The 16183-nt window shown below is 41.5% G+C and overlaps 2 protein-coding genes across 2 annotated transcripts; both read right to left on the reverse strand.

Moving 5' to 3' along the window:
- Window positions 1–549: 549 nt before the first annotated feature.
- LOC102021446 (olfactory receptor 6F1) lies at window positions 550–1476 on the reverse strand. Its single transcript, XM_005382336.1, has one exon. It carries the CDS (start codon window positions 1474–1476, stop codon window positions 550–552), a length of 927 nt encoding a protein of 308 aa, XP_005382393.1.
- A 10773-nt stretch (window positions 1477–12249) lies between these two features.
- LOC102013296 (olfactory receptor 14A2-like) lies at window positions 12250–13179 on the reverse strand. Its single transcript, XM_005382373.1, has one exon. It carries the CDS (start codon window positions 13177–13179, stop codon window positions 12250–12252), a length of 930 nt encoding a protein of 309 aa, XP_005382430.1.
- Window positions 13180–16183: the final 3004 nt, after the last annotated feature.

Below are 16183 nucleotides of genomic sequence, written 5' to 3' on the forward strand. Positions count from 1 at the left end.
GGAGTGTCTTCATCTGCACTTTGGATCCCCTGGTTCCCTCTCCCTGCAAAGCAAGTGCGGCCCAGAGTAACCGCCAGCTCTGCTTCCTCTGGAGTCATGCCCACAGCTCTCCTATGAGGACAGCTGCATGGCAGGACTCAGTTATGCTTTTACCCAACTGCTCCCATTTTCTCATATTCCAAATGTAGCTCTAAAAATATCCACTTAGGTGATTAAAAAAATCTTAAAAAGTGACAAAAATGGAGAGTTTTAGTAAAGCATATTTTTCACTATTTGCTCCTAATTTCATAAAAGAAAGTCAGAGTCACATCTAAACCAATGTCCATTTTTTTCCTTAAAAAGTCTACTTTGCTTATATTGAACATTTTTTATGTAAGAATATGGAGCCAGTGTGCCCAGGTTTTGTTGGTTTGATTTTGGTTTTCAAGGAGTTTTTCCCCATTTTTCCCATCTCCCTGAAGCAAAGGTTTGCTCTGCTCCTCGGCAGTCTTCCTGTCAGCATCCGGGCAGGTAATGGAGCATTTCTAGACTCCACGGTGTTGGGGAGCTCTATTTCCCCCTCCACTTCCTCAGCAGGCTCTCTCTCACTTCCTTGTTACGGAGTGTGTAGATGAAAGGGTTCAGGACCGGGGTCACCACTGTGTTGAGGACGTGGACCGCTTTGGTCAGATCCAGGGCATCTGTGATGGAGGTGCGGACGTGGAGGAAGATGGTGGATCCGTACCAGATGAGCACCACGGTGAGGTGGGAGGAGCAGGTGGAGAAGGCTCTGCTGCGGCCGCTGGCAGACGGGATCCTGAGGATGGTGCTGATGATGTAGACGTAGGACACCAGGGTGATGAGGCACGAGCTCAGGATGACCACAAAAGCAATCACAAAGGCCACAAGCTCCACGGCCTGGGTGCTGCTGCAGGCTAGGGCGATCCAGGGTGCGATGTCACAGAAGAAGTGGTTGATGGCATGAGGGCCGCAGAAGGACAGGCTGCTGATGAGGGCTGTGGGCACTGCAATGGCCAGGAAACCAGAGACCCAGGAGCCCAGAGCCAGCTGCACAGACAGCAGGCTGCTCATGATGGCCCTGTAGTGCAGAGGGTAGCAGATGGCGAGGTAGCGGTCATAGGCCATGGCTGCCAGCAGGAAATACTCCGTGCAGCCCAAGGAGAAAACCAGGTACATCTGCAAGAGACAGCCCTCAAATGATATTGCCCGGCTCCTCCCCAGCAGGACTGCCAGGGCTTTGGGGACCGCAGCTGTGGTGTACCAGATCTCTAGGAAGGAGAGGTTGCTCAGGAAGAAGTACATGGGAGTGTGGAGCTTCGGGGAGCTGCTCACCAGCAGCAGGATGGCTGCATTTCCACCCACTGTGAGGAGGTACATCAGCAGGAACAGCACAAAGAGAGAGAGCTGTAGGGCCTGGGACCCGGGGAAGCCCAGCAGGAGGAAGTCCCGGGGCAGACTCTCATTGCCCTGGTGCATTGGGGTGGTCTGCAACCAGGGCACAGTGGCTTACACCGAGGCCTTGGAGTGGTCACAGAGGCCCAGGAGGATGAGGGGATGTGTCCATAAATGCCTGGTAGTTGTCGAGTGTCCGCTTTGTGCAAGGAGCCAGGCATAGGTAATACCAGTTATTTTAATAAATCGCTGTGACATATTATTACAGCCAATTAATAGTTCAGCAATCTAACATGCAAAATATTTCAGTGATCTAGCACATCACACGATATTAACATTATACGTCTGATATGGAGTCCAGTCCAGCCCCTCTGTCTCCCTCCTCTCCACCGGTGGCAGTGGTGCAGTCCTGGGTGATGTCTCAACCCACAGGAGGCTCAGCGTTTCCTGTAGGCTCAGTTCATGACTTTTACCTCCAGTCCCTGCCTGGCTCTTGAAGGAAAACAAGCAAATTCATCTTTGTTTGGAAATTGGCAGATTTCCAGCAGTGGACCTGTGATGAGGAGAAGACAAAGACTTTTTCTTTCCCTATAATAGTAAAGGTACGTAGAGTATTAATTATTCTAATGAAAAAATAAATTGCCTTAGATACTGCAGGTGATATAGGACAATAAGAAATACAAAGAGAAAATGCTCTTTAGCAAAAATTGCCCAGTAGTGGCTTTCTCAAAGTTCTTTTTTTTTGGTTTTGGTTTTTGTCTGGTACCAGAAATCGAACTCATGACCTTGTGCTTGCCAGGCAGGGGATGTGCCACTGAGCTAAATCCTCAGCCTCTTCCAAATTCCTAAAGTTAGGATGTTAGGACATCAATATTACTCAAGAGGAGATACTGGTCTGTAGGTCTAATCACACATTTCATTTTCAACTATGGAGTCAAAATTGAACAACTAATTAGAACACAACAATATGCTATATAACAACCATTGGTGAATTCCTACCATCCTGTTTAGTGAAGCTCTGTATTGTTTCTAAGGTTTTACTTATTATTTTTTATTCTCTTTAATGATCTGATCAATCTTGCATTCTCACATCTGGTAATCTTAGCAACTTTGTTGAAGATAACAATATGGAATATAACAACCACTGTTAATTCCTGTCATTTGGTTTTGAAACCCTATATCATTTGTATTGTTTTCCTGGTTTTGTTTTTGTCTGCGTGGTTGTTATTTTTGTTATTGCTTTTTAAATTTTCTTTAAAATTAAAAAAAAAATTGAACGCCTTTGGGACTGTCCAGGGTTTTCAAGCTGCAGCCAAAGAAATTTTGTAAATACAACCTCACAATGACAGTAACGGTCTCATCAAGGCTCAGAAAACAGGACCCCTCAATGCATGACCTTGGTATGCTGAGGATTCTAATCTGAGATCAAGAGAAAGCTGCAGAAGCAGAAAAGTCACTCTCAGACCTTCCCTGGGGAGCTCAGGTGACAGATTTTGCTCAATATCCAGGGAGAAGTGTCACACAGAGGCACGAAGAAGAATGCCAGTATCAGGCCTTGCCATGTCTTGTGACTTATTACCATTAGATCTTTCCCTGCTGCCCCAGCGACACTTCTGCGCAGATGTTCTTGGAAATGCACAGTGCTCCGGTGTTCTGGTCTTCATTTCTGAAGGTTCCTGTGCCTTAACCTTTACATTAAATGAATGTGCTGTGCTCTTCTCTAGTTAACCTGTTCTGTGATGCTGGGCGGCAGCCATACGCTGTGGGAGAGGATGTTACTCTGGTCCTCTACAGGAGCTGCTGTGCAACTGCTGATTTGCCCGTGAGTAGCCTGGCACTAGCTATCGGCCTGGTTTTACAAGGACCCTCCTAGTCTTACAGATGAGGAACCTGAACCAAGAAGCTAAAGAAATCGTCCAAAGTGGAGCTGTGATGTCAGTCCTGAGGGCCTGACTCACTTTACACCTTCGTTTATAGCACTCTTTGGGTGACTGGGTACTATCCTTTGGCTGATGTTATTTCCTTTCTCTCTTTTCCCCACTTTGTGACCTCATTACTCATGGTGAGGGTTCTGCTCTTTGTATTCATTATCCTTGGACAGACTCGGTCGTCTCGGGTGTTTGTATCTTCTCATGTTTCCTCAGGTTCAAAAAGATGATATTTTAATTTATGTTCAAATAGGAAGCACTGGTCAGAGAGATTCTATCCTAACTTTTATGAGTAACATGAGTGAGATAATTATATTCACCACTTTCCATTTTCAAAATTTAAAACACAACTCTGATGACTAAAAACTAGAGAATAGAATATTTGGACACCTTCAAATAAATGGCATCTTTACATTTTGTTTTCAGTCAAGCTGCTGGTTTCCCAGACTTTATGAACAAGTAGTTGTGTGAAACGTATGATGATCATGGCTGTTATTTTAAAGCCTGTATGTGTTACTCTGTACCCATCGTGGAGAATCCACGTCACCTATCGGCACACAAGCCAAGTCACCATGCTGTTTTCCTAAACTAGAACCTCTGTATTCCGGCTGAACTGCCCCGTTGGCACTTTGTGATAAATACGTGGGTTTGGGTTGCGGTTTGGGCCCTTGTTTCTAAAAAGTTGCCCATCCCGCTACATTCAGCAGTTCACATCCTAATATGCACGTGAGTCTAAGAGACCTCGAAGAGGACTTAGCAAGAACCTAAGGAAATCAGAGAAAGGAATACTCTGGCTTACTAGTTTTAAATAAGTTACCATTTGATTTTTAAATTAACTAATCTATTTTATAAAAAAATCTATTTTATAAAAAAACAATTTACTGAGTGAATATACTACCTAAATTAAACTTGAATCTTAAGTACATAACATTTGTTTCATAGAAATAGCAGCACTTTTAAAAAAGTAACTGTATCTACATTGTTCCTGATTCATGGGAGATTTGTGGTGGCGGTCAGCGCTATGGTGGACCCACAAGACGTGCTGGTTGGTGGTCACGATGCTCTAACTGGGGGTGCAGTGGCCACTCTTTCCATTTACTGAGTTCTTTCTGCAGCAAAGGCCGCCCTCTGTCTTTGACCTCGTCTTTCTCCTCTTGTTATTCTGCCTGAATTTTCTTTCTCTATGTTCCCAGCTTGGTTACCTCATTACTCATGGCGGGGGTTTCCCACTTTGCACTCGTTATGCTCGGGTAGACTCGGTCTTCTGCAGCCTTTGGATCTTCTCATGTTCCCTGAGCTTCCTGTTTGTTTTTTCAGCTGGTCCCGTCCTGCCTGGTTATATTCATCCTCTCTCTAGCACCTTGTGTCTTCTCCCCTTCCTCGTTGTGAGCTTCACCCTGAAAACACTGCACTGTTAAGTGGCGGCTTCGCATCAGTGAATCCTCTGGGAAAAGTTAATTCTCTCTCTTGGGCACTTAGGACTAGCTAAAAAGACATGCCCTTTTGCTAATTTTATCTAAATGTGCAGTTTCAGAATGTTTTCTGTCCCTTGACTTATACAACTAAATTCTTAAGTTACTAGAGCATGAAAAGTATATTTCTTTGTTTTCATGTTTATTCATCATTTATAAATATTATAAAAATGGGAAAGTTTTTTTTTTTTTACTTGAGTGAACAATACTGGTTAAAAGGTTGCAATAAATAAATGTAAGAAAATCTTAAGATCCAAAGAAGGGGGATGGTGGCGTGACTCAGTGGTACAGTGTGTGGTTATCACAACGTGAGGCCCTCGGTTCAATCCAAGCACTGCTGTGAACAGTGAAAAGAAAAAGTTTTGACAATAGGAGATGAACCATTAAAGTATCATGCTCAGACACTGACCAAAAGCTCAAAAAAAATAACATACGTCACAGTATTTTTCCAGTGTCACAGTTTTGAGATGTTCTATTACTGGAATAAAATTGAATATTTAACAATGAAAAGCTTAAAACAATATTGTAGAACTCTCTTGATGTGATACAAAAAGAATAGCTCCTGGTGTGGCATAACTTCCGTAGACATTCTGGAGGGCAGTTTGGCTGCAGAAGCCCTGCAGCATGGAACAATGGATAGCATTTTATTTATTATTTTGCATTCATTAGAATTATTGTTGTCAGGCATAGAAAATAGATGTTTCCTGAAGTGTTAACATCGTTTAGTTGTTATTGATTGCTCCAGAGAATGCACATATATGACTTTTAAGAATGAATGGATTTTATGGATATGACTATTATATGGAGTCGTGCACCTCGTGACTCAGCCACAATTTAGGATTCGTATATTTTCAGTGGGTGTGTAATTTTCCTCCAGGTATGGTTTCTGTCTCTGTTACTGTCTCTGTCTTTCTTGGTCTTTGTTTCTGCTCTCTGTGTCTCTTCTTGAACTTCTATGGAAGTTGCTGCTGTGTGCCAAAGTTCTTGAGATCTATAGTCTGAGTCATTCTCATTTTCCTGTGATTCTGTCTATGGTTGATACTATTAATTTGAAAGTTTTAATAACTGAAAAGTATCTAAGTTAGACTCGAATGTGTTATTTCTTGATCATTTCTGAATTTAACCACATTTCAGTGTTCATCATTTGCATGTTTTCTGTAAGTTGCATATTCGTGTGTTTCCTTCTCTATTCCATGTTTATTTAAATGATTTTATTATGATATATGTGTATACATGGCCTGGGAACCAACTATTTTTGTTTTTGCATTATTTTCTGAGACACTTCTTTTTTCATGGTGCTTTTGTTGAATTAAAATAAATGAAACTTTTATGCAGTTACAGTTACCAATAATTTCCTCCTAGGGTTTTGCTTTTTCAGTTTGTTTAAGCAGTTCCTTGTCATAGTTACACCTTGTATGTGTGAAAGGTTTTGGAGTTCTGATGAACACACGGGGTGTTTAAGTAATCTGATTAATGTTCATCAATTTTTATTGATGAGGTTAGCCTTCATCCCAGGCCTCTTTCCCCCATATACAATGTCACCTCTGCAGCGTCTGCCTCACCCCGCTCCCCTCTGACTGTTCCTTGTCTGCCACTGAACCGTCACCCTCTTCGTGGTCATGATGTCATTGGAGTCTTGACACCTGTAAAGCCTTTTTTATGCCTCCTGCTTTTCCTTTTCTAAGGATTGCTTGGATTTTCCTCATTTGTTCATGTGAATTTTAAATAAAAAGATAAATTCCATTTTAAATTAGGATTTCCAATAATCCATTCTTACCAGGTAAAATATGCCTTCGTTCATTCAGTGATGGACTTCCTGCAGTGCTGATGGGTCCTTCCATGACCTGACCCACACTAGGCATGCATTCTCACACTATCTTCAACCCCTAGCTAATTTTTTACACACATAATTTATTACATGCTTAAGACATGGGTTTATTAGACTCTGAGATAAGTTTGAATGATTACGTCAGGAGAACCTGCACTTTGCCGAGTCGTCTCATCTATGGATCAAGTCAGTACTCCAATTATACCCATTTCTTTTATATTTTAAATAATTAAAAATTTATTTTCCTGAGAAAGGTGTTTGAGACTTATCCTGAGGAACTTTGTAAAGTGCAATGCTTGTGCGAGTGTGTAACACATCTTTTGTCTCTCCCGGTCTGGGACTCACAGGGTCATTTTGTCCAAACAACTTTAACATCGCTTCGAAAACTCTGAGTCCTCCTGTGGAGTGTCCCACACTCCATGTTTTCCCAGTGGTTTTTCTCATGGAATTAATGTTCAGTGTATTGTGTTCTCTGTTTTCATGAAATCTGGATGCTTGATTCAATGTGGCTTGGACTGCCTTTTCCTTCAGCAGTGCCCAAAGATGTAGTTTTCCACCTGCTACAACACTGCAGAAGGCACCTAAGACAGGGAGTTTTACTATTGATTTTATTCAGTGTGGAGAGTCCTCAAAAAACTAACGCTAGCAGTCCTACTAGCCCCAGCTATCCCCTTAGGAGCTCTCTTTCTGAAAGAGTCAAAGGCATCATATTACAGTGTCCATCCACCTTCAGTTCTTGACCTTTACCCCTGGATTTAAAGTGGGAATAAGGACCCAATTGTGTCAAAATTGAATATCTGCACACCTATGTTTATAAAATTCATAACAGCTAAATCTTGGATTTAGCTAAATCTGTAGATATGCCCATCTACAGATGAATGGATAAGGAAAATGTGGCAAGTTTTTATACATAAGGGAGTGCCACTTTGCCAAAAAGGATAAATTTGAGCTGTTTGTCAGAAAATGGGTGCACCTTGAGACCATAATGTTAAGTGAAATAAATCAGACACACAAGCTGAAGTATTGCATAGTTTCTCTTACATGAGAAATCTGAAATATAAATAAAGAGCAAAATAAAAGATGATAGGAAGTAGGGAGAGAGCTCTTTTGCAAATGAGAGTGAAGGGAGGAGAAGGAAAGAGATTAAACACAGGGATGAAGAGGCGATGTGTACATGCACTCCCTCTCCAAGAGGAATGTGATCATCATGTGCTGCAAAGATGGACTACTAAGATAAAATTTAGAAAACCACACTGCCATCCACCATCCAAAGGAACACGTTTCCCACAGACACAGCAGGGGAACTATGAGACTAGAAATGGAAGTGGAACATGGGGTCCCATGCTTCAGCCTCACAGGGTCGCTGTTCAGTGACAGGGAAGAACAGCGATGTTAACTCATCACCCACACCGATGACCAGTCTTTTCCTGTGCACGGGGCTCTGCAGAGTGTAGAGTTTACCCACATTTTCTTTCTTTTTTTTTTTTTAACATAAACTTTGAAATTGTATTTTGTTTATTTACTTTTTTATTTTAAAAATAAAAGGAGGAAAACATTAACAGACAGACAACCTTTTACAAAATAGCAAAAGAACAGTACAGACAATACAGAGTTACAAACAAAGTGGTAGGAAATTAACAATGCTTATTGTATTACATATCGATATCTTCAAAGTAGTTTCTCGTGAATACAGATAGAGACATGCAATACTGATCAATCAAGGACTCATTAACAGTTTCTTTCAGCAAAGAAATAGAAGACAATAGGTCAATTATGTTAACTATCCTGTATATACTTACATACATACAAAATTTCTTCTTTCCCTTCTCTTTTCCCACATCCCAGTTGCCCTTTACTCTTGAGTGTTTTCCTATCATTTCACAATGTCTATCATACCTCCTAGTTTAAATTAATTCTTTCAGGTTTTACACTAGTGAGACAATGTGGTGCTTGCACATGCACATCTGATTTATTTCACTTATGAGTATGGTCTCTAGTTGTGACCATTTACCTATAAAGGCCTTGAGTTTATCTTTCTTTATAGCTGAGTAATATTCCATTATATAAAAGTACCACAATTTTCTTTTCCAATTCTCGGTGGAAGGACATTTGGGTTGCTTCCACATTTTAGCAATTACAAATTGTGCTGCTGTGAACATAGGTGCACATATATCGCTGTGTTATGATGTTTTTAGATCTTCTGGGAAAATACCCAGAAGGGGAATAGCTGGGTTGAATGGGACCGCTAGACCTAGTTTGCGGAGGAATCTCCAAACTGATTTCCACAGTGGCTTTACCAGTCTGCATTCCCACCAGCAGTGGAGAGGGTTCCTATTTCTCCACAGTTTCACCAGCATTTGTTGTTGGTTGCTTTCTTAATACTAGCCATTCTTACATTTTCTTTTCACCTCTTGAAAATAAGGAACTTGGCCAACTGCCTGCTCATTCCCCAGGAGTTGCACAGTCAGAACAGAGCAGCTAGGCTGGAGCTGCTAGGATGATGTGGCACCACCTCGGGGTGCATTGCCATCTCATTGGCCTTCCTTTCTCTGTGCACCACCTGCCCCGCAACCAGTAGGACAGCTGACAGTCACAGTGAGGATGACAGGACCAGGAACAGACAACAAAAGGAGCAAAAGGAGGAGGCACCTGAATTCTTGCAAATCACCTCCTGCTCCTCTCCTGACCAGGCTGCCCGCCCCTGCACTCTGCTGCACTTTCCCCTGTGGCATCTGCAGGCTGTGGAGGTGGAGACCGGAGGTGATGCCTCACTCTGCTTCTAGTGTTTGGTCAGCAACAAACTTTCCTCACTGTGACCTTTAGCCCTATGATTCAAATTGGGAGAAAGGATCCCGATGGGTGAAAATTGAACATCTTTAGTGCACATTTTGGTCCATGGTGTGGCTTACTGTCAAGACAAAACACTTTATTACAAATACACATATGTTACTATAATTAATTTTATTTTAAAATACATATACTTTAAAATGGCAGGTCTACAAAGGCAGAGTTTCTCAGCAGAAATTTACAAAAAATAACAAGCTCTCCATGATGAGGTTCTGAGTCAACATGAAGGAAGGGACTTTTTTTAATTCTAATTTTTTTATTTTAAGAAATAAAAGAAGGAAAACATATTAACAAACACATCCATTTACAAAATAGCATAAGAACAATACAAACAAAACAGTTACAGACAAAGTCATAGGAAACTAACAATGGTTGTTATATTACTTGTTGATATCTTCAAAGTGGTTTCTCAAGAAAACAAAGAAGGGATATTTTAAAGTGTGATTTAACCCCAAGTAACATCCCTGTCCCCAAAGGATGTCAATAGCTAGGCACAGTGGAAAAGGTGATCACAGCTGATCCTGACACCGGCTGCGTCTCTCATTACAACCTGGTCAAATGTCTCCTCTGTCTCCTCCAAATGTGCGGCGAGCACATGGAGAAACACCCCTCCCCGGAGTCAGGGCACTGGGATGGGACCAAAACGGTCACAACTCTGGCCTCAGACTCGGACTCATGTGCTGCATGAGGAATAGATGGGAATTACCCTGCCTGAAGTAGAGAAAAGTTAGTAGAGAAGGCAGCAGGAAAACAGTAAGAACGTATTCAGGTTCACTTTTCCTCAGCAGGCATGAGCCCAAATTACCCAGAGGAAAGAGCTGGGGAACAAGGTAGGAAGTGGGAGATTCATAAGTTTGGATAAAATCAAGGTTGTCAGGCTTCTTGACATCTGGTGGTGATGGAACGATCTATAGTCAAGGTGGCCATGGAACAATCTGCTGGTCAAGCTTGTAAACCACCAGTAACAGAAGATTAGCTGGTCGATCAGCGGACAATCACAGGAGTGGTCAAGAAACTGCGCTGAGCTTGACTAGAGGAGAGAAAAAACATGGTTCACCTCACTTTTTAACTTAAACTAGGGGAAAATAATGGTTTAAGTCCTTCATAAGACAAAAAGAAAATAATTTCACCCTGGACACAACTCTTCTTCGAGTGGTTTCAACTTCCACACTTGATTCTTGCCTGAATCAAAGAAAAAAATAAACGATGAAAAATTGTGGCTTTTCTGTTTTTTTTTTTTCTATATTTGGTGCTCTAAATCTTGTGAAGAGAGGTTTTTCAGTTCATGTCTTTCTTTGTGATAAAAATATAGGAAAGAGGGGCACTGAGACCCCTGCAGAGTTTTCCAGTGAAATATACACACTCTTAAGTATTTAAATCTATAAATTTTTACCAATATAAATGTAGTTGAGGGCAGGCTAAGGGGCTTTTTCCTTGTAACCATCTTTCTCATTAAATAGATTTTCAATAGACTCCTCAGAAGGTACATGTTCACATCAAAGAAATGTAATGTTTAACATATTCCTTTGTTTAATGGGATAGAACAAATAATTATATGATTTCCCACAGGCTATTCAAGAAAATTTAAAGATAAGTTTACGTGTAAGAGACATCATTAAATGTTTATTTTATTATTTTAGAATGATTTTAATATAATAAGAATAGTTATCAGAGACTACTTAAGGACATAGTTATGTCTGCTTTTGAGTAAAAATAGCTGGCTATTTAATTAGTCCAAAGAACAGTAAAATGTTGTCAATATGACTGAAAAAGAGTATCACATGATGGAATACTATTAGAAAACTTCATTTTAGGGCTAGGGATATAGCTCAGTGGCATAAGCATCTGCCTGGCAAGCGCAAGGTGGTGAGTTCAATCCCCTGTACTGCAAAAAAAAAAAAAAAAAGAAAACTTCATTTTATTTCCCTAGGTAATTAATTGCAAAGCTCAGAGGTTATTCTGATAAAATCTAGGATCTCTATACGGAATACACAGGTTAGGACAAGTCTTCTGCATTGTGACACTAGTGAGTAAGCCAAAAAGTCTGTCCTTGCCCAGTGACTTCTACAATTTTAACAGATTCCACGGTGTTTTCTGGACTCAGATGAACAGCGCTGACCTAACAAGTTTAATTCAGAAGTTGTGTAATTTCTGGATCACAGATGTGGAGGCACAAAGATGCATCTGAGTCTGCTGCTTTGGAAGTGCCCTGTGCCCTGCTGGACAAGGTTTTTCTAGTGCCCTGTGCCCTGTGGGACACCATCCAGCTGGCTGACCAGTGTTCCTCTGGGAGCATGAGGCTCAGATGTCCCTTCTGCCAAGGTGTGACAGGTGGCTTTGCAGGTGGATGTTCTGCCTCAGCACCTGACAGTCTGATTCTTGAGGAAGCTGTGCACATGTTTCAAGTTGGTGACTCACATGCTATCCACATACAGTGCACACTATGCTGTCTCAATATTTTTGTTTTCAACAAATGAAATTCAGAAATGAGTTACTAGGTGACTCAAAATGAAATCTGCTCATGAGCAACAGCCAATCTTTTCAGAAAGCTAAGCAAGCAAGAGATGCTCTGTTATAGAAGAGCACCAGGTTACTCCACGGCTTACACTGGCATTGTGGGACGCTGCTTCAGATCTCAGGCGGCTCTTGGGTGTTGACTTCCTAGAGCCAAAGATGGATCTGAGTCCCCCAGGGCAACCCAAAGTTAGAGGCGAGAAGACCCCGTGCCACTCTTGTGGCACCGTGTCAGGCACAGGTACCAGGGCATGTTAGGAGAGGGGTGTCAAGTGGCAGGCAGGGCCGGCAGCAGCTTCCTCACACCTCGCTTCATGTCGCTGTTCCTCAGGGTGTAGACGACAGGATTCAGGATTGGAGGCAGCACAGTGTAGATCACAGAAAGCAGCCTGTCAGTCACTGAGGGTGCATCTGAAGGCGGCCTCAGGTAAACAGTGAACGCAGTTGGCATGACAACAGTGAAGACCACGAGGCGGGGGAGGCACGTAGCAAAAGCTTTCGACTGACTTTTCAGGGATGGAATCCTCAGCACGGTGGAGAGAATGCGAACGTAAGAGAACATGATGCAGATAAAACACGACAGGCTCAGACACACCCCGATGCCCATGCTGGGGTAGACTGCCAGGAGGGTGTCAGAGCAGGAAATCTTGAGTAAGGAGGGGACATTGCAGAAAAACTCCGGGATCACAGTGGAGCCACAGAAGGGCCCAGAAAATGTACCAGCGGTGTACACAGCTCCAAAGAGCATCCCCATGGCCCGGGAAACCCCTGCCATCAGCACACAGGCGTCACCATTCAGGATGGCCTCATAGTGTAGGGGACAGCAGATGGCCACATAGCGGTCATAGGACATGGTGGTGAGGATAAATATCTCACCGGCTGAGAAGGAAGTCATTAAAAGGAGCTGGAAGGCGCAGCCTGGAAGGGAAATGGAATTGTTGTGAATCAGGCTGTTGACGATGAACTTTGGGATTGGGATGGACACCAGAGAGACGTCCAGCAAGGACAAGTTCTCCAGGAAGAAGTACATGGGTGCTCGGAGCTGCGGGTCCAGGGTAAGAACAGTGACAATGAGAAGGTTGCTCATCAGAGCCACCAGGGAGAGCAGCAGGAAGAGAAGGCCCCAGCACGTCTGCCACGCAGGGTCCTCAGAAAACTCCAGGAGAAGGAACCCTGTCACCAAAGTGACATTGACCATCCTAGAGCCTCCTTGCTGTCTTTCAAGGTGAGAACATACACACAAGAGAAAAAGCAATGATCAGTCTAGAGACAGTGATATTAATTTTCAGAAAAATTCAGTTGTGAAAGAACTGTGTAACCACTGTATCTTAAATACTGTTTTGCATTTCCTTAAAAATGTCTTTTCTTCCCCCTTCCTTCTTCTCTCCTTTTCTTTCCATCATTTATAATTGTCCTCTCCCCTCCCTTCCTCTTCCCCCTTCTTTCTCCTTCCTTTTCCTTCCCTTTCCAGCTAAGGATTAAATCTGGGGTCTCACACATGCTAAGTAGGGATCTACCATGAGCTACATGCCAAATATTTACTTTTTAATTTTTTAAATATAAAGTGATTAACATGAGTAATATGTGGGGTTGGTTAGTCTTGGTTTTGGTTTTAGTTTTGACACTCAGAGATTTAGGAAGGACCTTTCAGATTCTTAGGGTTGTCTTGCTTCCCTTTAAAGAAACCTTTTCTGATTACTTAGCATATTTCAAATAACTAGAAGGAGAGATTCTGAATATTCTCACAACAAACACACGAAAAACTGTTCATGTGAGCCATGTGCTAATTACTGTGATGTGATCATTACATAATGCACACAAGTATGAAACAGCACGTTACCTACAGAATTTTTATAATTGGTAAGAAATAAAAACACAAAAATACATTTCACTTATGAGCATGGTCTCTAGTTGTGACCATTTATCTATAAAGTCCTCAAGTTTATCTTTCTTTATAGCTGAGTAATATTCCATTATATAAAAGTACCACAATTTTCTTATCCAGTCCTCAGGGGATGGACATTTGGGTTGTTTCCACAATTTAGCAATTACAAACTGTGCTGCTATGAACATAGGTGCACATATATTGCTGTGATATGATGCTTTTAGATCTTCTGGGAAAATATCCAGAAGGGGAATAGCTAGGTTGAATGGGACCTCTGGTCCTAGTTTTCTGAGGAATCTCCAAACTGATTTCCACAGTGGTTTCACCAGTCTGCATTCCAAACAGCAGTGGAGGAGAGTTCCTATTTCTCCACAGCCTCGCCAGCATTTGTTATTGGTTGATTTCTTAGTGCTAGCCATTCTTATTGGGGTAAGGTGGAATCTCAATGTTGCTTTAATTTGCATTTCTTGAATGACTAATGATATTGAACATTTTCTCAGGTTTTTGTTTGCCATTTGTATTTCCTTATCTGAGAAGTGTGTATTCACAAACATTGTTAATTTCCTACCACTTTGTTTGTAACTCTGTATTGTCTGTACTGTTCTTTCGCTATTTTGTAAAAGATTGTCTGTCTGTTAATGTTTACCTCCTTTTATTTTTAAAATAGAAAACCCACAAAATTACAAAAAACCCCACAGAATCAAGTAGTCTCTATAAGACCTCACTCAATCTTCTAGCCTCAAGTTTCCCTTACTACAAGATGAATGTGTCCTCACTAAACACAGATGTCTTCTCAACTCACTGGGCATTTGTGTCCAACTATTATTGAACCATATTTCATGATAAAGCTTTTTCTATCAGAAAGACAATCTAAAGTCCCATATCTTTGGAGTTTGTTAGTATTCTCATTATTGGGTACAGAAGGAAAACGTGAGCTCTATGACTTCCGCTGTCCTTTTTGATATAAGCAAGAGGATGTAAGTGGAGATTTGTTATTCACTGTCTGTATTATCTTCAGTTCAAGCAATACTCACATATTGAACACGAGCAGGAGAGGGAAATATGAGTTACTTCACATAGTTTATGTCCTTTGGGTACACACATGTGTACCAGAGCCATGCTATGAGGTCTCCTGGTGTTTGATTTGTTTATACATGGTGACCTCACAGAATATATTTCTCATTTTGCCTATTTTCTCCTAATGTGATGGTTTCTCTAATTCACTTTTTAATGCCATCAGATACGTTCTTTCTGCATTCAAAAGATTTCCATAGATTATGGTTACTAAGGCATTTATTTATTTATTTATTTATTTATTTATTTATTTATTTATTTTTTGGTTTTTCTCCGGTACTGGGAACCGAACTCACGACCTTGCACTTGCCAGGCAGGCGCTTTGCCGCTGAGCTAAATCCCCAACCCCCAGCATTTATTTATTTACTTATTCCTGAATGCACAAAAGCGTGTTCTGTATGTATCAGACATGAACTAAATGATAGAGATTTTTTTCCCGAGAGCCTGCATTTCACAGGTGAAGGCATAAAAAGAACAAATAAAAAGGTAAGGAAGGACAAATCTCAGGCAGTGACAGGTGGTGCTATTTCAGAGATTAAGTGTGGGGAAAGGGATTCACCTGAGTGACCAGGCCGCTGACACTGAAATGCAGAGAGATCTCAAATCCATACACAGGAGCTGTGCCGAGGGTGACTGAGCAAACACAGCTCAAATCCAGTGAAGGTTTCGGGCGCCGGGGTCTCCTGGGGAGAAGCAGGCTGTGAGGAACCTGGAGACTGTGCAGTGGGTGAGTGAGGTGGGAACTTGTGGAAGTGGATCGCCCATTCCAACCTTTCTTCTGGACATATACACACAGTGTAGGCAGGAGAGCACAAAGTGGAGAAATTATTTTTGGTTCTTTCAAAGGTCCTACTCTATCAAAATTTTAAAAATCTATTTTGAAACAGAGGAATTTAACAGTCTAGCCAAAGAAACTTGAAATTTATACCTTAAAATAATTCCATTTCTTTAATCACCCAATAAAGATTCCTCTTTAATTTAAAAATACATCACCCAACAAAGATTTTTTAATCACCCAACAAAGATTCCTCTTTAATTTTAAAATACATTCCTCTTTAATGTATTTTTAGGAAATGATTCTAACAAGTCTACTTGAGTTGAAACTTTTTCAGCCAAGTAGAAAGATTTCAGTGTAGCAGTCGATGTCTTCAAAGTGAAGTAGACCATCATGTTGTGTTGGAGAAGGTCTTTGTGACATACACATACAGCTCTACACTTCTGGAAGACTCCGAGATTCCTGCTA

The sequence above is a fragment of the Chinchilla lanigera genome, unplaced genomic scaffold (genome assembly GCF_000276665.1).
Source record: "Chinchilla lanigera isolate Chin_1 unplaced genomic scaffold, ChiLan1.0 scaffold00017, whole genome shotgun sequence".
Taxonomy (NCBI): domain Eukaryota; kingdom Metazoa; phylum Chordata; class Mammalia; order Rodentia; family Chinchillidae; genus Chinchilla; species Chinchilla lanigera.